Source organism: Molossus molossus, unplaced genomic scaffold, assembly GCF_014108415.1.
Source record: "Molossus molossus isolate mMolMol1 unplaced genomic scaffold, mMolMol1.p scaffold_m16_p_6, whole genome shotgun sequence".
Lineage (NCBI taxonomy): Eukaryota > Metazoa > Chordata > Mammalia > Chiroptera > Molossidae > Molossus > Molossus molossus.
In genome coordinates, this window is record NW_023425399.1 from 95,858,902 (window position 1) to 95,882,211 (window position 23,310).

General features: G+C 47.9%; 1 protein-coding gene across 1 annotated transcript in view; it reads left to right on the forward strand.

Moving 5' to 3' along the window:
- The window catches only part of SLC14A2 (solute carrier family 14 member 2), a 48,716-nt gene that overhangs the window by 20,110 nt on the left and 5,296 nt on the right, over positions 1–23,310 (forward strand). Inside the window, exons 8-15 of the mRNA XM_036244785.1 lie at positions 80–129; positions 631–805; positions 16,996–17,118; positions 19,189–19,271; positions 20,214–20,373; positions 21,082–21,271; positions 21,573–21,701; positions 22,587–22,779. Coding sequence (XP_036100678.1) covers positions 80–129; positions 631–805; positions 16,996–17,118; positions 19,189–19,271; positions 20,214–20,373; positions 21,082–21,271; positions 21,573–21,701; positions 22,587–22,779 — 1,103 coding nt within the window. The remainder of the gene's footprint in view (positions 1–79; positions 130–630; positions 806–16,995; positions 17,119–19,188; positions 19,272–20,213; positions 20,374–21,081; positions 21,272–21,572; positions 21,702–22,586; positions 22,780–23,310) is intronic.

Below are 23,310 nucleotides of genomic sequence, written 5' to 3' on the forward strand. Positions count from 1 at the left end.
CAGGCTGGGATCCCTGCTCTTGAGGATGGTTGGGGGTGGGCTCTGGGAAGCTGACTCTATGATCCTTGTTCCTCTACAGCCCTGTTCTGTGCATACATGGGAGCAGCCCTCTCCAACATAATGGCCGTGGTAAGTTTGGCCCCGCTTGAACACTGTTCCCTTCCCTGGCCAGGGCTCCAGGATGCTTGGAGTCTTGTAGAAGACTCCTGAGTGGGTTATAGTAATCAATACTCTGCACACCTTTGTCAAGGCTTATTCAGGGTTTGTCCAGAGAAGGACTGGCAGTTGGGTGCATGTGCCTCTGGAGTGTGTGTGTGTGTGTGTGTGTGTGTGTGTGTGTGATGCAACCAGCAGTGGAGAACAAAGATGCCTAGATAGAAGTACTTGTGTTTGGCTGGATGTTTGAGGTCATCCATTCCTAGGTCAGTGTTCAGCTCCATCATTAAAAGACTGGTTGTATCCAAAGGTGACAACACCTCAAATTCCTAGACCAACTCCTCTGACCTTGTAACTCCAGAAACCAATGCTGTCACTGAAGAAGTGTCCTCATCCTCAATGCCTATGACATCCCTCTGCTCCAGGGTCCCCGAAGCCTAGGAACATTTTCAGACCCCCGTGCTTTGTTTCCAGGTTGGCGTGCCACCAGGCACCTGGGCCTTCTGCCTCTCCACCCTCATCTTCATGCTCCTAACAACCAACAACCCCGCCATCTACAAGCTGCCCCTCAGCAAAGTCACCTATCCGGAGGCCAACCGCATCTATTACCTGACACTGAAAAGCACTGAAGAAGAGAAGTCCCCCAGTGGTGACTAGTCAAGTTCCAGGCAGAAATGCTCTTTGCCTGGACCTTGTGTCTGCTCCCTGTGGTCTCAGTTCTGGGTCAATCAGCTGCAGCACCGCTTTCTTTGCCTCTCCTTGCACCTGTGTGGAACCAAACACACCTGTAACTTCCTTTCTGATGCTAGATTGCTCTCTCTACCCAAATCGCCATAACTATCCGACTGACATCAGATGGAGCTGGTAATGAGTTTACTGAAGTTAGAAGCAAGATATGTTTTAAAGGAAGATGATTAAGAGATAACCTTGTTACCATGCTTAACTAAATAATAATGCTGTAAAATTGAACTTGCCGAATGGTTCCGAGGCAGACACAAAGTGGGTGGAAATTCAAAGGATACATGCAAAGGCTTGAAGGTGCCATAGTGCACAGAGCTGCACTATAAAAGGGAGGAATTTCACACTGATGAAGTTTTAAAGCCAGAATAGGGACAACTAGAGTACTGGAAGTATCTAAATAAAGAGTCTCGAACATTTAGTGGTCAGAGCAAAGGGCAAGAATTAATTAATTAGAATCCTATATGTGACTTTTATTATGAAAAATAAACATTTCTCAGTGTAGCTCAAATCCGCAACTTTGGGCAAAAATTTCAGTTGAGGAAAATACCTGAGCTCGTTTGTGAATAGCTAGAGAAATGTATTCCATTTTCTTATTTGCTTGTGGGTATCAGTGGCTCTGTGAGATCAATGATACTTACATGGTTAACCTTGACTCTGGGTGAACAATTATCCATAAATTTTATAATTTGGCTTCCCGATTAATACAGTCGTTAGCTTGCATTCAGGCTTTAGAGCAGGATTTAACAAACATTTTCTAAGGGTCAAATAGTAAATATTTGGGGTTCTGGAAGCTATACAGTTTCCTTTGCAAGTGCTCAACTCTGTCCTTGGGAAAAAAAATAGCTTTAGATGGTACATCATGATGAATGTGGTTGGTTCCCGTGAGACCTTATTAAACAGGGAGAAAGCGAGATCTGGCCCACAGGCTGTCGTGTGCCAGTGCCCAGCACACGTAATCCACGGAACGATGGTTGGGACTCGACGGGTTCTGTCCCACAGACATTCACCTGCCGGGTGACAGTGTGAAGATTCTTAGGAAGTGGAGGGGACACAAGAAAATGAGATTAGCCCTGGCCGGTTTGGCTCAGCAGATAAAGCATTGGTCCTCAGACCAAAGAGTTGCGGGATCGATTCTGGGATCGACCGTACTACCTCGGTTGTAGTTCCTTCCGGCCCTAGCCAGGGTTGTGCGGGAGGCAGCCAGTCGTGTTTCTCTCTCTCTCTCTCTCTCTCTCTCTCTCTCTCTCTCTCTCTCCCTCCCTCCCTCTCCCCCTCCCTCCCACTCTATCTGAAGATAAATAGAAAAAATATTCTCGGGTGACAATTAAAAGAAAATGAGATTAGTGTGAGCAGACTCAGGCAGATGTGCCCTGAGCCCCTCAGAAAATGACAGACTCGGGGATGTGCACCCACAGGTGCAGTTTTAAAAGGTCCCTCCTTCCATACAACTGCCTGGGAACCACTCCGAAGGCTCTCTGTCCTCCACCTCCTCACTCTGTTTCCCCCTCTGCCAGCAGGCTCATCACTATGTGAGGTCCCTTCAGAAGCTCTCGGGGTTGGCAGGGAGTTTGCCAGGCGGTGCCCATCCTGAGATGCACAATGGCTCTGTAGGAAGCATGGGGCTTCAGGTCCCGGCCAGGCTTCCATCTGGGGTTCAATCCCCCAAAATGGAAGGGAGGCCCCCGGGGTATTCTAACAACAGATAGCAGAACCAGAGCTAACCTGATAATGGCCCTAGGAAATCACCTCTCCTCTCCATTGAGAAGCTCCATCCAAGAACTGATTAGGAGGGGAACTCTTTTATTAGATTTCCAGGCGAGGAAAACTAGTTGGATATGAAAATTATTTCAGCTCATTTGGGCAACATAATCTCTTTCCCTCCCTTCTCTTCCCACCCCACTTCATAGTTTGTCATTTACAAGGTACCACTTTGGTCACAGGGATCTGAGTTTGGAGGTTTTTTCCTCCCAGGTTCCCATTTTAATGCCCCTAGGAATGAAAAGTTAACCGTATTACAAGCTGCCAAACTCATTTGAAGACAAATGGATAAAAGCTAAGTTGGTCAGAAAAAGGAAAAAATATGTCCAACAAGCCTGGAAAAACCACAGGGCCCCAGAAATTCTATAATGCACTGTGATCAAGATGGCCAGATATCTATGTAGAAATAGAGAAACAACTTATCTATTCGTTTGATATAAAAAAGAAATGTCTGGATGAAGTACTGTTGATCATTTCCCAAGAGAAGTCAGACAAGAGTGCTGAAATGATTAAAAAGAAAACACTTTGGGAGCTAAGATGCAGAAAATTGATGCTATTTCCCAAACGCGGTTGAACAAGGTCCTCCTGGAGACAGAACAGCTCTCATTAAGCCGGGCTGGTGGGCAGATGCTGCATTTCTCTGTCCTGGGCATGAATAAGGGTGGGACAGAAGTAAAAATCCCCACCCCTCTGAGAAGTCTTTCCGTGTAGGTCACCCTGTCCACAGGCCATCACCAGATATCCTCTGAAGTAGCCCAAATAGTCTCATGGGACAGGAGAGCCCCTGGAGTGACCTTGTCCCACCTGCACCTGTACTTTCCCATCTCCCTGAAGCCCTGAATGAGTAACTTACAGGTTCTGACCACCATCATGAGATTCCAAGGGAGCAGATATTGTCCATTATCACCCCAAACTACCAGCAGTAGCTCTTGGTTGTATAAATGGTAGCTGAACATAAGTATTTGTGGCTGAACATTCATAAGCAGTTATTAAAAAAAGAATGAATGTTGTGTGGGACTGGGGAGAAGGGGGCTTTAGAGGAAACACTGTCTTCAACTCCTTCTACCATCCACACCCCTTCCCACTGTCCCCTCTGCAAATCTGCTCATCTCCTCTGGCCTCATCATCTTCCCCCTCCCATTTCCATGCCCTCTCCTACTCTGAAGAGTCTGCTGTCAGCATGCAATAGAGCTGTCCTGCTCCATGTTTAAATCATCCACCTCTAACCATCTTTCCCATGGCTTCTGTGATCATTGACATAGCCAACTTTTCTACTTCTTGGTCAAACTTGAGAGTTTGTTTGCTGGGAAATATGCCATTTTCTTTAGTTTTAATCGTTTGATACCATAGAGTTACTCATGATGTTCTCACAATAATTCAGTCTCTCCTGTGTCTCTGACTTTGTCTCCTTTATAATTTCTAATCTTAGGTAGTTTTGCTCTCTCTTTTCCTTAATCAGGTTTGTGAGAGATTCATCCATTGTATTGACTTTGTCAAAGAGGCAGTTTGGAATTAACTGGTCATTTCTACTTGCGGTTTGTTTTCCATTTTATTGATTTTTTTCCCTGTTTTCTCATGGTTTATTTAAATGTTCTTTTTTTCTTTTCAAGTGTTTTAAATACAAAGTTTCTTCATTTTAGAGCTTCTAACGACAAAGGCATTTACAACTATTAATTTCCTCCTGCGTACACTTTTACCTGTATACTGTAGGTTTTGTAATAAAACATTCTACTTTTATCAGTTTTTAAATAGTTTGTAATTTTAGTTTTGATTTCTCTTTGATCCAAGGATTATTTAAGAATATGTTTCTTAATTTGCAGCACTTAAAATCTTTTGATACTTTCAAACTTTCCATATCTAGTTTTATTGGATTATAAGCAAAGAATATGGTCTGTAAAATCGCTATTTTAAAATTTTATAAATTTTTCTTTGTAGCCAATTACCTGATTGATTTTGGAAATATAAAATGCAATTCTTTATTTGAAAGAAAGACTTATTAAATTGATTTATTAATTGCATCATTCAATTCTTCTATGTGCTTATTTTTTGTCCATGGGATCTTAATTATGAAAAAAGTTTATTGGCCCTGGCCGGTTTGGCTCAGAAGTTGGAGCATCAGCCTGTGGACCGGAGAGTCCCGGGTTCAGTTCCCGCTAGGGACACATACCAAAAAAAAAAAAAAAAGAAAGAAAGAAAAAGCTTTATTGAAATTTAACTATAATTGTCTAGTTTATTAAATTCTTTATATTTCTAAAACTTTAGTCTCATATATGTAGCAGCTACATTGTTTGGTGCCTTTTGATTACCATTGATTCTTCATAGATTTTATCTTTTACTATTACAACTGCCCATTTTTATGTTCATTAATGCTTTTAACCTCATTTCAGCTTATCTGACAATATTGCTACACCTACTTTATTTCTGATATTTTCTTACACCTTTGTTTTAACTATTATCATTTCCTTTTAATGTTATTATTTTCCTTTAACTATTTTCTTAAAAATAACATAAAGCAATGTTTTGTATTTAACCTAATCTTTGTGTTTCTGAAGTTTTCTAAAATATTTTTCTTTATTGATTTTAAAGAAAAGAAGGGAGAGGGAGAGAGAGAGAGAAACATCAAGAGAGAATATCAATCAGCCACCTCCTGCATGTCCCCCCACTGGGAATCGGCCTGCAACCTGGGCATGTGCCCTGACTGGGAACCGAACCAGTAACTCTTGGTGCATGGGTCAGTGCTCAGCCACTGAGCCACACCGGCCGGACGTGTTTCTGCAATTTAATAAGATAATACAATCTCTTCATATTTAGTGTAACAATTAATATGCTTGTCTTATCTCTTCCACTTTATTTTTTACTATTTATTTTTTGTTACTGGTTGTGTTTTTCTTACTTTTCTCATTTTTCACATTTGATTATGTTACTTACTATCTTTTTCTTTCTTTCTTTGTTCATTTGGAAGTTCTGCTATTTTTTCCACTCCACTAGTGATTACTGTTCCCTTCCCAATGCTCAAAATTAAAACTATATTTCTCTATTATTATATAAAAACAAGATGCCAAATAGTTTACCCTCACAAGATACCCCATTTTGCCAATGTTCCTTCCTCACCCTGAGGAATGAAAACCTTTATACTACCTTCATTATTCTCCTCCCCAGGGCCCATGTCCCTAACACATTTGCTGCTACCCTTAGATTTTGCTAAGATCATTTATCATTTTTAATGTTTTCCCTTGTAATAGTCCTCTTTTTTTTTTTTTTACAAGAATTCTTGCTTGACCCCTATTTCACACATTCCCAGGAATTCTAGAATTGTCCACTGGGAGTCTACAATTTATACTGGGCGTGTTAACTTTTATTACTGTTTTCTCTATTCATCACCTTCCCCTGTTTTGTGATCTTGGTTCTTACTCATTAATTACCTGTTTAGGACCCTTTCTTGAGTTGTTGTTATTGTTGTTGTTTTTTTCAAATAATGTATGACAGATACAGGTGACATGTTCTCTGACTGTTTGCAAGTCCACAATTTCTTTCTCCTGGTAAGTGAATGGCATTTCAGCTGGGGGTGGGGTCCCGGGCTATCTAGCCTTTCCCCTCAATTGCTTGTAGGTGTTATGTGTTCATTTTCTGGCTGCCAAGTGTTACAAACAAGAAATCTGATGTCAAGCTCATCCTTTCCTTTGTGGAAACACCCTGTTCTTTCTTTCTAGAAAGTTGTAAGATTCTCTCTTATCTTTGGAGTTCAGGGGTTTGGTGAAGTTGAGCCTACATGTACGTTTTTCCTCATTAATACTGCCTTTCAAGCTGCAAACTCACGTTCGGCTAACATTTGTCTGACCCGTGCTTTTCCTCCCTCTCTTCCTTTGTCTATTTCTGGAATGCCTATTATCCATATGTCACTGCTCCTTGACCTCTGCTCCAAGTTCCTCTCCTTCGCAATGTTCACCATCTGTGTGTTTGCTCTGCTTCGAGATATCTCTTCCACTTGATCATCCAGACCACTGATTCAGATCCCAACAGTAACCTGTCTTTTCTTCAAGTCAACAGATAAGTTGGATATTTTAGTTGAAAAGTCATGTTTTTCATTTCACAGAGGGGGATCTTAGTTGAGAGCCAAAATTGAATCTCCAATTGTGTTTATATTATTATTTTGTTGTTGTCTATATCCTCATGCTCCACAAGTCAGATAGCTTCTGGAAACTCATGGCCCCAGACATCTGCCTGTTGTCCTTGTTCCATGATGGATGGGTCCCTATATTGGTAGATTAAGGACACCTGCCAACTGCCATGAACCAAGGCCCTAAAAACGCTGCCTTGTGGCCTGACCTCATTCACTCATTCATCCAGGTGACATTGTATGAGGAACTATTAATATGTTACTCGGGCCCGACTTGACAACAAACCAGAAAGACTCAGACCAGTTCCTGCCTTCAAGGAATTCATTTTATGGGGATTTGCCTGGCCAGGTGAGTAGTCTCACTTGCGGTAAAAATGAGGATTGCATCACAGTTTGCCTGAGCCACATAAGTTAACAGCACCAGTTTCATTATTTTGAGGGAATTATCGGCTTGGGTTGGTCTTCTGTTCAGGGAAAGTATTAAGCATGACTTTAAGGGTCCAGGGAAATTTTTGTGCCTACCCTCCTCGCCTTCTATCTTGCCCTTACCTGCTGCCCAAACATTCCCAGCCAACCCTTCAGTTGAAGGCTTTGAACCTGTTAAAATATAAACAGTTCTGGGAAGGTAACACAGGAAGCATGATTAGTCATTTGCATCTTAGGCCGAAGGAATCATTTCTGAGAATAGGTTGAATAGAAAAGAAGAGGAGAGTACAAAAAAATGGGTAGCACATTTTAAAAGTGTCTTTAGCAAGAAAGGGTATGCTGAGATGAGGCCAAGCAGGGTGAATAAGGTCTGGAGCCCCCTTGTCTCATCAGGCATGATAATGAAGGTGCAGTATTTGGTTTAGAGAAAAGAAGAAATGACTGAGGCCAGCACTGTCTTCAGTATAAGGTAACACATGTGGAAGAATAAATCAGCTTACTCTAGGTTTTTTCAGAACATGGAACAAGACCTCCTAGAAGGGAGTGATAAGCATACAGACTTTGAATCAGTGGAGAGGGGTGCTTTTTAACAACTAAAGTTGCCTAAGAAATGGCTGTCCTGTGAAACCCTGAGTTCCCTGCTCTGGTAGTGCGAGAGCAGGAACTGGAGGCCTGTTGGGGATGCTTACTTTGGGTGGGGGTAGACCAGATAACCACGGTAGACGTTCTCTTCCAGCTCCAAGTTTCTGTGATTTTATGGCTCTGAGTTCGTTCCTACAGAGGACTGAGGAGATATCACTGAGGTGGCAAAATGTTAAGAACATAGAGATCAAATGTACCCCAAATAAACCATTGTTGCCTTTACAGCTTTCCCTAGAGCTTAGAGCTTAGCCAGTTAGCCATGTGGTCAGTTTACCAAAATGCTCAACGTGGTTGCTTGTGTGGATGCAAACTGAGAGGCCAGCATCACTCAGCTGTGCCCTGTCCTTCACTCTCCTCCTTATCACTCTCTTCTCTTAGGGGGTTCTTCTTCTGATCAACCCTCTAAGATATACCCATCAAAATATTCTGTGGCTTCATCAAACCCACGTGCTTCCATTTTTTGTGCTTTCTGTAAGAGCCTCTGCTTTCTTGGGTCATAAAGGTTGCAAGGGGCTGAGGACAGCTATAATCTAAAACCAGCTGGGGGTTGATAGTTTCAGGATGACAATGATTTCTACTCAATAAACCTTAGTCTCATTTGGCAACTTTAAAGGCCCTCATTTTTTATGTGAGATTATTTTTTACTTGCCTGCCTTTTCTTGCCTCTTGCCATTCAGAGAAGATAGATGCATCCATAGGGGATCCTTCTGTCCTTCCAATACCCCAGGGAGGGGGTGAGAAGATTGCCAGAAAACTCTTCTTAAACTCTGTGAATTGATAACTAGGAGCCCCAGCCCCCTCCTACAGCTGCACGGGCTGCTGGAACAGATGAAGGAAAGGGGTCACTCTTTAGAGAATTTGCAGCTCACTTGCATTTATTCCTCATTTATTTCTCTGGAAGAATCTGACTTTTCCAAGTTTAGCCCCTGGCACTCAGTGCAGCCTCCTCCCTCTACGAAGTGGAAATGTAGAGTTGAAGGAAGACATGAACATTGAAAACTTAGTTCTGAAGTGAATTCTAATTAACTGCGCCGCAAGGAAATAATCTGTAGGTGTAGACAGATCTGTTGGGGAGTTGTTGGTATCTGAGCTGCAGTCTTCAATAGGACCTGTCAGAGACAAGATTCCATCATGGTCTTCTGCTTCCTAGGAGGGCGTTTGACTGTCCCACCCTATGCCTAGTGTGGGTGACTGATACTCTACTGCTAAGCACCACAGTTCCATTTAGCTCATGGAGTAGCATGTGAACTTCCTAGATGGTTCCTCAGGAATAATGATTTCCTGTCTTTTCCAACTGGTTACATGTTGTGCCTTGGTAGCATCCCCCATTACTTCTGGTGCAAATAATTAGGGGGCTGTAGTGAGGGAACTACAGGAATTTCAGGAGCCCTCAGGAAAAGGTCAGCACAAGAGGGCAAGGGATAGGCACTCAGGGCTGAGCCAAGGGACCAGCCAGCCGGAGGACAATGAAAAGTGTCCTCAGCAGACAGCCATGGGCCCTGAACTTGCAACACCAAGGGAGGGCGCCTGTGCGGGAAACTGGTCTGCAGTCAGTTCCCCATCTGGCCCTGGAATGTGGGGCTGCCAGGTTTCTCTCCCCCACCCCACCCTCCACCTTTGTTTGCTTTCTTTCTTTTGAAAGCGCTCTGTGCTCAGGACCCCTCTTTAGCAGTCCAAACACCTGGCGCAGTGGTTAGGGGGGGTTTGACGTCAGTGAAGAGTTTGTCTACTCAGGTGTAGCTAATTTCTGCAGTCTGAGGTTCTGTTTCTGAACTTGGGTAGGCCACCTCACACCCTGTTGCAAAGTGGGGGTGGGGGTGGGAGGGAGAATGGGAGAAGTGTACACAAGCCCAAGGACGGGAAGGTGATGCTTGACCCATCATACCACAAAGCCAAACAAAACGTGTTTTGATTGGGTCCCCTCCCCAAACTCCAGCCTTCCGGACCCCATGGCCTCATGGGATTTGGGTGGGCTAGCTTCCCTAATATATAGAGCTCAGAATCCTCTCTAGGTGCAGGGGTTAGATCATAGCCTTCTCGCTCTGAGAGGGTCCCATGGTGAGTCCCCAGGACACAGTCAGTGGAAGTCAGAGGAAGAGGAAAGGTTTGAAATTTTTCACAGAACCAAAAAGACAGTCTAGAATTGGGTTGTACAGAAATTTCTATCAAGATGCTGATGGCAATACTGTTCCCCAGCCTGTGCCCTGCCTATACAGGGTATTGAGAGAGTTTATTGAGGTTAGAAGGCAAATTGGCCCCCTGAGGAGACAACTCTTAGATGATTACTTTAAAGGCAAGACTGGAGTGAGAATTCTAATGAGAGGAGTAACTGGATGGTAATGCCTGAAGGACAACATGAAAGCTACTGCTAGACAGTCCCCAGCTCTGCCCCTTTAAAGGAAACCTGCCCGATCAAACCAGGTCAGGGAACCATGGTAGCCAGAGCCAAGATTCCCTGGGGAGCTTAGGAAGTAATCTTTTGTCGGAAGGCCAGAGAGAGTGTAGGCAAGCTGCAGAAAGAGCTTTGTCTTTCCTCTCCTTCTTCCTCCATGGTCCCCTTCCTCAGCTGGAAGGCATGTGCCAGGCATAGGGTTAGGAAATGCAAAGGGAATTTACAGAAAATCAGCCAGAGGATGGGCTAGAGGGCTCAGGAAATTGAAAGGGTTTAGGTTTAGGGAGAAGTCCAACGCCTGGAGTTGGGGACCAGAGGTGTCATCCAATCAAAAAGAAGATTCTTCCCAAACCTCAATGGTCTAGATTCCTCCAGCCCTGTGCAGGACGTCAAAGGAGCCCAGGTAAGAGGTCTTGGGGGAGAGAAATGGACCAGATAGATACTTAGATGGCTCTGTAGTCAACAGAGCCATCTGACTTTTCAAAGGAAGGGGAAAAAGAAGGTTGATCTTTTTCTGTTTCTTTCTTCTGTTGAGCTGTGGTGTCTGGGGAAGGCCAGTCCTGGGACCGGAAATCGTGGTATGAACTCTAAAGAGCGTTTAGATTCTGGAAACTTCAAACTGCAAGGGCTCTTTGTGTATATAATTCAAACCCCTCACTTGACAGATGAGGAAACCACAGCTTGTCCAGGGAACTGTCCAAATGATGAAAGAGCCTGGACACATGTCCAGGTGTCCTCACTCCCAGCTCTGAGCTCTTCTTGCTCACCTGGTGATGGAACTCGGTGAATCCATTGGCCTTCAAGTCCCCTGACCACTATCCCTGCCCGCAGGAGGAGCCTTTGTATTATTTGTCATTCTTTCCACAACTCTATAACTCACAGCTCTGGCATTAGTATGGTTCTCAGGGCAGCACTATGTTGACTTGAGCTGTGGGATGTTAATGAGGTGGATTTGAAAACCTTCCTCCCAGGAGTCATTACCTGCTTCTTCCAGGTGATGGCACCTGGTCCAGGCATCTAAGCCTGTCTCTTCCAGTACTAATCCCTTCCATGGACATGCCTATAGAACTAGACCATCTAAGTATCCACAGACATCTTAACACCTGGTTAACAACCTATCATCTTGGCGTCCTCTCTTCCACAGCCATCCTAGATTACTGTAGACATATTTTTAGTAGTTACAGAGAGTGGGTGTTTCTGGAAGACAGATAGCTGTGCCTTAAGAAATAACATTCCAGGAAATTGAAGTTATCTGATCAGAGAATGGACAACCTTTAAGGTATGTGATCTCCTCCAAAACTGGCCTTGGTGAACTTGGGAAGACTATGCTGTGAGGCTTGATGGTGTCCATGGCCAGGCCTCTGCCTGCTAGCAACACCCTGGCCTTGACATACCCCTCCTCTCAAACTTGTATGGGGGGATGAGTTTACTATCAAGTGCCAACTCCGATTAATTGGTATTGATTATTTGGAGCACTGTGTTAAGAAGGATTCGGAGGTTATATTGAAACTTGCAGATAATATGCTTATGATCAATTAGCTATGTTTGCCATAGATAATGGGGAGCAGGGGTAGTGGAGAAGAGGATTTGAGCAAAGGGAGTATGGAAATGTTGCCACAAAAGAAGAAGCTGGAATATAATGGCCCAGAACTTTCTTTGGCCTTTTTGTCACAAACAAAATGATATGCAGGTGGGCTTTTGTGTTTTGTTTTGTTTTGTTTTGTTGTTTCGGTAACATTCATTCTTCCTTCTGGAATATAAAATAATTCATAATTTTTTAAAGTTAAAAATGTCACAAGTCCATTGATATCATTTGGGAAGGCTCCACCCACCTGTAAAACCTATCAGGAGTAAAGCATCAACACCTCAAGGTCAAAACCTGGCTCCACCACTGACCAGCTCTGCAGCCTCAGGTGAGCCACTTCGTCTCCGGGCCTCAGTTTCCTTCTGTCCGTGCCTAGACTCACAGGTCACTTGGTCAAGGATGGATAATGCCAAGTTATTTCATTGGATTGGAAAGGATTTACGAACCTTTCATGTGCATGGTAACTATCAATATAAGACTTCACGTGGCCCTAACTTCAAAACATGAAGTCTACAATCTTCTGCAAATGCAATGGGAACTCAAAGAATGGAATGATTTATATGGCCAAATAAGTCAAGGATGGCATCAGAGAAGAGGTAGAGCATAAACCAGACCTTGAAGGGTCGATAGAAACTAGGCCAGAAGAGGAAAGAAACCCAGAGGGCCCCCGATAAGGCCAGAGTGTCAAGACAGGGTGTGTGTTGAGAAGGAACAGGAAGAGATGGATGATGAATTTAGCCATGTTGTGAAATATCTGGAAAGCCAGGCAGAGGTGGCTGAGCATCGCACCCTGGGCAATGGGGAGCCATGTAGATAATTGTGTAAGAGAGGGACATAATGATATGTTCTAGTGGCTGAAGCATAGAATGGGTGGGAAAGGGAGAGATCAAAATCAGGGAGATTGACAGTGTAGACATTCAGTTCTGAGGGTGTTGGCTGGGGTGGGAACAGGGGGAAGAGAGTTCTCAGTCATTCTGGTGTTACCCCAGTCACAGATATCCTGCTCTGATCATTGACTCTTTAACCTTATTTATGAAGTCATCATAAGGTATCTTGAGATTACATGAGGTACCAACTCATTTATGCTTATTAGCGTCTTCTCCGTGGCGTGAGCCAAAGACACCAAAAACAAAGCAAAACCAAACAAAATCTAGGCAAGTCCATTGGTCAACTTGTGAGCTCTGTGAGGAAGAAGAGAAAGAGATTAAAGTATTTGCTGTTAGGATGAGATCTTGCTTATCTCAGGATTACAGTGACTCATACCCCACCTTCTTTAAAAATTGGCCAATTAAAAAGTTGGGACTTCCAAATAATTTACCTCCAAGTGTCACCATGGACCTGACCTCCACTACTCTGCCCATGTCCCTCATAACGCCCTTCCCAGTGCAGATATCATAGGAAGGCTCAGGAAGACTTGTGGGCTTTTCTTGAATTCCCCAAAAGTATGGTTGAAATGATAGACCAAACATAAATTCCTAGTAGATAGGAGGGAAGGTTTAGGGAAATAAGTCTTGGACTGGAAGGCAAGAGACAGCAGCTGTGTGGACTGCAGTCGTCAGTCCATTTCTCCAGGCTGCAGTTTGCCCATCTGCTAAATGAGAGGCCTGGACTGAGTACTCTCAAAACCCTTCCAGGGCTCACATTCAAGGCCTCTGCTAGTTTATAGAATGATCTTTGAAAATGTCAACTAAACACAACTTCACAGGAAAAGATACCACCCAATTTACCACCCACAGACATCCATATCACACACACAGAGGAAGAGAAAGAGAGAAAGACAGAGAGGGAGAGAGAGGGGGGGAGAGGCCCTGGAAATGACAAGTCATGGGACAAAGCTCAATGTCCACACAGGGAATCATGCCCGAATTGTGGCCCAAAGTGTAACCATGTAGAATTGGATGTAGGAAAAAATCAAATCATATATAATGTATCACTTAAAAAAAAGAAAAAGTCATGCTGGCATAGTAAGGAAAGGGCCTTGTGATGTGTGGGTGTGTTTGCAAACAGTAGGCTGGAAGAATAGGAGGCCCAGGGAGCTTGGAAGGGGTGACAAATGGTAGGTTCCAGACACTCCATATGCTGAACATTGCAAGTGATATAAGGACAGCATCAAACCCCCTCCAGAAGACAATGAAACCTGCCCATACCCGAGATAGGCAGCTTGTGGCGAGTGTCCAGGCACAGACCTATTGGAGTAAAGGGTTGACTGTCAGTGAGATCAACCAGCTCGACTGTTTCCTCCTCTGAAAGATGTCATATATGGCTGGCGGTTGTTCTGACCCCCTCCACGAAATTGCAGTGAGCTTCAAAATTGTATTTGACAGGTGGGCTCTTTTCCCAAATCTCTTTTACCCCTGTTATTTGAACGGTTAGCGTTCTCTGCACGGCAGAAGTCAGAAGGGCGTGAGTTCTCTGGGACAGACTACAGGGAAAGTGCTTCCAAACAAACCATTGTGGCTCATAACTGTTCCTTCCTTCTCTGAGGCAGCGGGAGGAAAGTATCTTTGGCCTCCTGCCTATTCAAACACAGGTGGCAGAAATCCTCGAGGGCAGGGACCATGCCCTCAAATGGTCCTGAACGGCCCCAGTGTGAAGCTACATGCACCGGGACACCTAAAAGTCTTGTCAGAGTAGGAGAGGACAGCAGTCCCTACACCAGGAGGCATGCCAAGGAGCCACCCAGCTGCTGAGGTGCACCCACAGGTTATCGAGGACTGAGCTTCCCAAGCCATGTGCCCCAGGGCACTCACAGCTGACCCGAGAGCAACACCCTTAAGCCTCTAAGCAACCCGGTGGGACCTGGTGCGGCCACAGTCCCTAGACCCAGCTACGTGGTCCCAAAAGTAGCAGTAAATGGCTACCGTCTTAGCTTTCAGTCTTTTCGCAGCCTCAGGAAGTTTGTTACTTTATCTCCAACCTTTCCCTCTCAACTCTTGGCCAGCCCAACCTGAGGGGCTGCTGGCCCCCCTGGGTGGTCTGAAGCCCAGCTGTCCAATGTCCCACCTGAGACCCAGAACCAACACCGTGTCAGACCATACGTGGTGCCACCTCCCAACTGAGCCCAAACAAGGACAAGAAAGGTTTTTAAAGGAAAGAGAGATGCCTTTTGTTTTTGTCTTTTGTGACTGGGACATAAGCTCTAGGAACTCGTAGTGATATGGGCCCTCCAGAGCCAGGGCATGAAAGAGGAGCCAGGCCTTCTGCAGCATCTCAGAGCAGCAAACGAGGTCAGGAGACCGGGGTGCAGCCCCTCACTGGGCGGTGGTGAATGAGTGGCTTGGGTGAGCTGATTTCTCTGGATCGAGGAGGTATCACCTTGAAGCTCCATGCAGTTCTGAGTCTATGATGCTCAGATGGATATACTGGCCTGCCCAGGGCGTGCCTGGGGTAGCTGACACTTGGCAGGTGAGGAACAAGGAGCAATGGGCTGGCAGAGGTGCCCTTCCGGCCGGGCAGACCTGCTTTGGGAAAATGACCCGCCTTGTCAGGTGATGCGATGATCCCCGCCTTGGTCCTTGTCCCCCTGCATGAACCTTGTCTGCATAGGTGTCCCGGGGTGGGATGACATTCCAGGTGTCTCTGAAGCTCAGGGTCAAGAGAATTCTCCAGCCTCCGGAGTTGGAGTTCAGTTCCGACCCACAGACAGGATGCTGGATCAGGAGCTTCTTCCCATCCCGAGCCCAAAGGGAAGGGACATGTCGCACACTTCCCTTGCAGTCTGGGAGTGCAGGCAGACCCCGTCCTCGCTCACACATGTGCCACACACTCTCTGGTGGCCGGCCGCGCTGTCCGCTGAGCTCGGCTAAAGTCACTTCCAGGTGCGCAGTGGGACCGAGGCCAGGGCTCTCCAACTTGAATGTGCGTGCAAGTCCGCAGGGACCTTGCTGAAGAACAGATTCCAATCTGGTCTGTCTGGGAGCGGGCCCGGGAGTCTGCATTCCAAACCAGCCACCCTTGCCATCCAGGAAGCTGGTCCAGGAACAGACTCGGGGCGGCAAAGACGCAGAGAGAAGGACCGAGGGCTGAGGCCCATGGCTCGCTGTGTGTAGGCTGCTTCAAAGACTATGCAGCTTCCTGTCCCATCTTGGGGGGCTGACCCGGCCTAGTCTGTCAGTTTAAAGACACTGTTAAAAGGGCCACGCGCTTAACTTACAAAGTGTGCAAAGGAGTGTTTTCCGCTCTCCCGGGAACCAGTAGATCATCTCACCCTAGTGTGTGCTGGGCCCCCAGCAGAAAGTGCGAAACGGCACGCCTCGTGGCCAGCAGATGCCCCGGCGAATGGACCGGGCGGGCATGGGGCGGGCATGGGGCGGGCATGTACACCCGCCACCAAGATGAGGCTGTCGGTTCTCAGACCACGCACTCTGAGAGATCCTGTCCCAAGTGGCGACCGTGCTCTGCTCTCCCCTGGGTGCAAATTTAAAATGACAGGGTACAGCAGAGGGTTCCCTGGGCCAGACGCAGAGTCAGGACTCTTCCTGCCCCACAGCCTGGTGCTTGTCCAACTTGAGTGGGCGCAGAACTCACCCAGAGAGTCTGGCTGAAATAGATCCTGATTCCACTGGTCCGGGTGGACCCCGAGACTCTGCATTTCTATCATGCTCCCAGCTGCTGCTGGGGGCACCCTTGGAGTAGCAAGAACCCACATCCCTGGTTCTCAGCCCGATCTGCCCTTTCCAGTCGTCTTTTCAGTGCTACGAGCGTTTAAAAACTTTAATTTTTTTAATTGGCCAGGGGTAGGGGTCAGGCATGTGTAAAGCACCCACGTGATTGTAACGTGCGTGCAGCAGTGAGGGCCCCCCACACGGACTCCCAGCCACAGCTGGAAGCCGGGTGCTGGCTGCAGCATGGAAACAGGCAGTCAGCTAGGGCCCAGCACCCAGGCCAGCCCATGTCTGGTGAAGAGAGACTTCGAGCAGCTCCTTGCTGGAGAAACAGGCCGGCTGGCTCGCCGCCTCTCGACCCTGAAGGTGTCTGCGGTGTGGTTTCTGCGGGGAAAGGAGTGGACGTGTTCACAGGAGGGTGTTTCGCAGACGCTGGTGCAATTCTTCTGCGCTTCAGACACACCGCTCTTTCTTTTCCAGCTTCAGCATTGCTTGTCCCACGCTCTCTGCTGGGCTCTCAGAGGGGACCAGCCAGGGCGGGACACTGACCTGTCTTGTTTTTGCCCCTGGCTAGGTGACGGTGGGGAGCAGCCAGTCGCGACGAGCCCCAAGGCCGATGAGGGCTCGGAGGCTGTGGTCCCCAAGCCCAGGAGCGTGTTCCACATCGAGTGGTCATCCATTCGGAGGAGGAGCAAAGGTGTGCGCTTCCTCCCCCCTGCCAGGTCCTTGACGGACGCATCTGCAAGAGGAGGACGGTGGCAGAACCTACCTCACGGTGGGGGGGGGGGGGATCATGAGGGTCCAGCTTGTTCTTATCACAGCCCACCTCTGAGCATAGCCGCAGGGCCCCGCGTCCACACTCTCCCTGGGTGGGAGACTAAACAGGCAGCGGGCTCTGTGGGTCAAGCCAGAAGGTCTCAGACTTGGGGCACGTTGGAGTCACCTGCATCTCATCCTGGAGGACTCTGATTTAATTCTGCTGGGAGCAACCGGGTGGGGTTCAGGATCTTCAACGCTCTCCGTGCTGCTGTGTCACAAGCCGCTGGTCGAGGAGGCTAGGGGTGAAAGTTCTCAGAACTGCAGTGGTGGGGAAGTCAACACCAAGAGAGCAGGTAGGGAGGCATGGAGGGGAGGGGCCCACCAAAGGCCGAGATGGGGGTCCAGAGGGCAACCAACGCTGAGCCAGTGGGGGAGCTAAACATTTGGCTTTAGGAGCCGAGGCCATATTGTGGCAAACAGGAAGGAGTTGGTGGGGGGGTGTTGGAGGATCCCCCCAACCTGCTCGAAGTTGGAGCAACCTCGTGAAGAGCCAAGGCAGAAAGACGATCTAATTCCGCCCCCAAGCCCCAGAGAGGAGAGCTGGCCAGCTGGGTGACACTGGGCAGGTCATCTGAGCCTCATCCTTTCACACCCAAAGTAGCCAACCTAGGGAAATGGGCTGGAGTGTTATGGAAAACACCACACGGGGTGGAGAGGGCATCAACATATCTCAAGAGCCCTCTAGCCCAGGAGTGTTTGTTTGTCAGGGGCCCTGGGCATGGTGTGGAAGAGAGCCTGCCCTGCCTCAAAAGTTCATAATCTCCCTCCAAACATGCTCCTATCATGTGGTTTGGGGCTGGGGTGGGGAGGGCCTAGAGAGAGCCTGTGCAAAGGAGTCTGGGAAGTGAAGCTTGGTCACAATTGCTGAAAAGTTGGCAGGTGGTGGGGAGCTTAGAGGTAAGCAGCGAGGCCGTGGGGATACCCCACACACCTGGCCTCTCTGCTTCCTACCCTTCCTTTCTAAGCCCCCAAACATTAATGTTTCCCCTGCATAGTGTAACTTCCCAATCACAATGAAATTTGCAGATCCTGCTCCTTCAAGAGTGGAAACACAGTGCCTTTGATGCATTCCTTCTGGTTGTTAGATACTCTGAAGACTCTGAATGCATCATGAGGGACCTGCCTACTCAGTCTGAAAATACGGCTTCAGTTCAGAGCCCAGCCTGCCATTCTCATACTTGACCACGAGAGGGAACCAGAGCATCAAGACCGAAACTTCCAAGGGCCATTACTTCTCTTAGGATGACAAACCCTATTGAAATTGGTCATCTTTAAAAATAAATTATGTAGTAATAGTGAAAAATACATTCAGAGCCACTTTACAACAGTTTTCTGAAATTACAAAGACATGCCAAAGTCAATTTTAAGTAATGACATGGATTATCACTTGTCTCGTTTTCAACCAGCAGTTGCTGCTAAAACTACCTAAAATTTGGAGACATACAACCAAAAAAGAGACCGACCCAGAGTCAAAGAGTCATAGGCAAATGCAAACAGACCTTGCATGGCTCAGGTAGCTTACTACGTCATGAGCAATAGTGTCCACGTTTCTTTCTTTGCACACCCAGGAGTTTTCCATGTAGTATCAGAAACAGAACCCTGGTTCGGGTTTTCTCATCTAAGGTCACTGTTTTCTCATCTAAAAAATATAAGGGTTGAGCAAAATCTGAGCTTGTGAACTAAAAGTCAGTTGAATCTCTGGACTCCTTAAATTCCTGTAAAATGTTTACATGAGGATATGTATTGTTTTTCCCAAAGGGAGAGCCCAAATGGGTTTATAACCAGTAACTGAAAAAGAAAGGGACCGTCCAGCCGCGAGGTGCCATGATCTGAGCTTCCACTAGTGCAACAAGACAGAGATATTCCAATGCCAAACTTCTACGAAATGTGCTGCTCAGTACCAGGGCAGAGTGTCCTCATTGATGATGCTTTTTCCTTCCACCTGCAGTGTTTGGGAAAGGTGAACACCAGGAGAGGCAAACCAAAGACCCTTATCCCTATCAATACCGAAAGCCCACGGTGGAGTTGCTGGTGAGTAATGAGTGGCCCAAACTAGGGTCAGCGTCCTGCAGTCACAGAGCTGTGGCAGATCAGGGACCTGAGACCCAGGAAAGGTGTTCTTTAGTTTGGGCAACCTTTTCTCGCATTCATATTTCCAGAAACATGATTACCTGGGGTCAAAATGTGTGTTTTCCACAGTTTACTGTATAAAGTTTTCCTATTCCTTTATTTAAGTTCTTTATTATCCATCTTTCTCTGATCTGGCATGTAAGCATGTCGGAAATGAGCTAGTGCCAGTTTTCAAAACCAGAACCTTTACATGTTTAATTTTATGGACAGTTGCATTTTAATGCTAGGTGTGTGAGGGGGGGGGGGTTCTCCTGGAAAGCGTGTGGTATAGTGGAAGTAATGTTTTTTTAAAAGAGAATCTGGCCTGGCCAGTGTGGTTCAGCGGGTTGAGCATCGTCCCACGGAATGAGAGGTTCCGGTTCCATTCCCGGTCAGGGCACATGCCCGGGTTTCAGGCTCGATCCCCAGTCGGGGGCATGCTGTAGGCAGCCAATGGATGTTCCTCACATCAATGTTTCTATCTCTCTCCTTCCTCCCTCTCTAAAAAATCAATAAAACATATTATAAAAAAAAAAAAAAGAATTTGAAGATCTGTGCTTAAATCCCAATTCTACTGTTTTACCTTGATGTGAGGAAGCTTCTCCATGCCTGAGCCCTCATCACAGAATGAGAACACAGATATTGTCTCGCTGTGTTTCAAGGGCGCTGCTCGTATTAACTGAGGTGACATGATAAACAAAACAAAAGATATTCTAGTCCACAGAAACACGGAGATGATTAAATAGCGATCTCACAGAATACCAATGACATCCTTAGCCTGGGCCCCAGGCGAGCACCATGCCACTTCTGGGTGTGGGAAGCACAGGGTGGGGGCGCTCGGTGCCCGTGTCGTGTCCCTGGCAGGATCTGGACACCATGGAGGAGAGCTCGGAGATCAAGGTGGAGACGAGCATCTCCAGGGTTTCCTGGGTCCAGAGCTACATGGCTGCCAGCGGCAAGAGGATCAGCAATGCCCTGAGCTACGTCACAGGAGAGATGAAGGAGTGTGGAGACGGCCTGAAAGGTAACGGTTCTGTGAGAGCGACCCCGTCCTGCCCTCCCAAGGTCACCTCCCGGCATCCCCCAGGAGACTCTTCGCCACGGTTCCCTGTAGACTAGACGACGCTCTGTCTTTCACGGGTAGGAGTTTGGCCCTTAGAACAGACACAGTCTCTTGGGGTGCAAATCAGCGCCTGTAAGTGCATGGGCTCTCATTGCTCAACACAACAGCTGTGCTTCTCAAAGAGCCATCAGGGTGCAGCCCAGCACCTTCGCCCCGGGACTCTAGAGCCAGCCTTCCAGGAAAACATGCCCACCCCGTGGATGGCTCGCAGGAGAACTCTGCCTACTGTTCCAAGAGGTTCCCTTTAGCCATCTCCCCAGAGCTCGGGCCGTGGTTCTGACACCCTCTGTGCAGCAAGAGAGTTCTCTTCCTGCATCGTCTTCTTGAAAATGCGTGCCAGTCGCACGGGGGCACAGGGAGCTCAGGGAATCCGCTGCCTGAAAACAACCTCGACCACAGCCGTCCGCAGTGGGTCTAAGAGCTCTATGGGCAGTTGAATGCCCTCCCAGTTTCTTGGTCTACCCTCCTCTGTGGCAGATGACAGCCAGGGGCTGGCTCCTTGCACATCACTTTGGGTGTGGAGTTTCCCTCACACCGTCCACTCACCGTCGGGGCCTGGCCCAGGGCCGTCACCCTGAGCACTGACTCCCTGCCCTGGTTCCATTTCAGACAAATCCCCAGTGTTCCAGTTCCTGGACTGGGTCCTCCGGGGCACATCTCAGGTGATGTTCGTGAACAACCCCCTCAGTGGCATCCTCATCGTCCTTGGCCTCTTCGTCCAGAACCCCTGGTGGGCCATCTCGGGCTGCTTGGGCACCATCGTGTCCACTCTGACCGCCCTCATCCTCAGTCAGGACAAGTAAGTTCCGGGAGACCCAGGGTCTGAGCCTGAGGCCACCGCCCCATCCCCTCACTGCTTGGCTCCCAGCTCAGACGCCCCTCAAAATAAGACACTGATAACTAAAAACAGCCATGCCCTGATGACTCTGTAACTGCTACGTGTCACCTAGGGGGTGGGAAGAGAGGCCGTCTGTTTGAAGGTGTGTGCGGTTAGACCCCAGTTCAGACAGATCTGAGTCAGAAGGAAAATCAAGAAGGCAGCACCCCCCATTGTGCCGTGGGGAGCCGCTACTCCACCAGCCCTTCCTTTTTCTCCCCAGATCGGCCATTGCGGCAGGACTTCAGGGATACAACGGGGTGCTAGTGGGGCTGCTGATGGCCGTGTTCTCAGACAAAGGCGACTATTATTGGTGGCTTTTGCTCCCTGTCATCGTGATGTCCATGTCTTGGTAAGTTGGCTTCTGAGGCTGTGGGTGCAGATCAGGGGCTGCCAATTATTTTATCCCAAGTCCAGACTGTCTGTCTAAACTCGCTTTTAAAGCGGCATTTACTTAGCTTGAACATCAGAAACTTCCACTGGAAACACTCACGTCGTACAGTGCCGGCACGGTGCCAGGTGGCCTGGAAATGTTACCCCAATACCTACCGTCCTGACTCTTCTTCTTTTAAGATCTAAAAGGGTTTCTGGTCCTGCCCTGTAACAGCACAGGGGAGGGAACTGAGGGGCACATAGGTTAAGAGCCACCCCACGGGGCCCTGTCAGTTTCTGGAACTCTTCTCATTCCTCCTGCTGCCGCCCACCCCCTTCCAAGCTTTGCACTGTCCTTGAGACCCCTGACCAAACTAGGACAACCTCCCAGTGCAGGCTGAAGGCCCAGGCACAGCCCTCGGAGTGCCAGGCCCCAGCTCCCCTTTGCCTCCAGAGAGCACAGGGCACTCTGGCCATGAGGCTCTGTGCTTTACAAACGTTTGTTGAATGAATGAATGAATGAATGAATGAATGTCATTCCCTGCCTCATCGCTCCCCCAGCCTGTCCTCTCTCTTCATGCCTGGACATGGAGCTACGACTTTCTACAGAAGTTCTGTGACCCCCTGCCTTCGGACTTCCCCCAGAAGGCCCTGCTTCTCACGTTGAGTCTGGGCATCCACCCTGTCGCTGTGCCGGGGACAGGGAGGAGGAAGCCCAGGGAAATTGGTGCTCAGGGCCAGTCAGGCTCAGAGAGAGAGCCCGCAGGCTGCTTTCCTCCAGGAAGACAGGGGGCACTCACTCCCGCTTGGTCTGGTGTCAGGGCCGGGGCTTCTTCACCAGCATCTCCTATGCTTCTGCCATCAGCCCCATCCTCTCCAGTGCCCTGGGCACCATCTTCAGCAAGTGGGACCTCCCAGTGTTCACGCTGCCCTTCAACATCTTGGTGACCCTGTACCTGGCGGCCACGGGCCACTACAACCTCTTCTTCCCCACGACCCTGCTGCAGCCTGCGTCCTCCGTGCCCAACATCACCTGGTCGGAGATCCAAGTGCCTCTGGTAGGTTCTGTGGAAGGCATGTGTCCAAACTTGGTGTTCAAGTGGCATTCTCTTGCCTTACACAGCAGGAACATCCGCGATTAGCAATTATACAGTGTGACACTCTACAGACAGCTTGTCATGAGCCGCCATCCTCTCTTCTCTCTCACCGAGAGCTAGAAAGGCCCTTTCTGGGTCCACAGAGGGAGACACTGAGGCCAGGTTGAGACACAGCCAAAGGTCACACAGCTAATTAGTGAAGAGCAAAGTCAGGACTGGAACTCTGGCCTCCTGTCTGCTAGATCCCGGCTCTTTCTTTTTTCCTTTTTGTCGAAGTCTTTTTGCTGCCGTGTTGCAGTTTTCAGCCGGCTCACGGGTGCATCTTCTTGCATCCAGTCTCGTGGAGTCGTGAAGGATGCACGCATCACACTGCCCTCTACAGGCTCGGGGAGGTACTCCAGCCTCCAGACACGCGCACGTCTGAAAGCACAGGTGTTCCTCCATTAAGACACGCATACGTCACAGAGCTTTTAAAGTTTTCTACAAGCATTC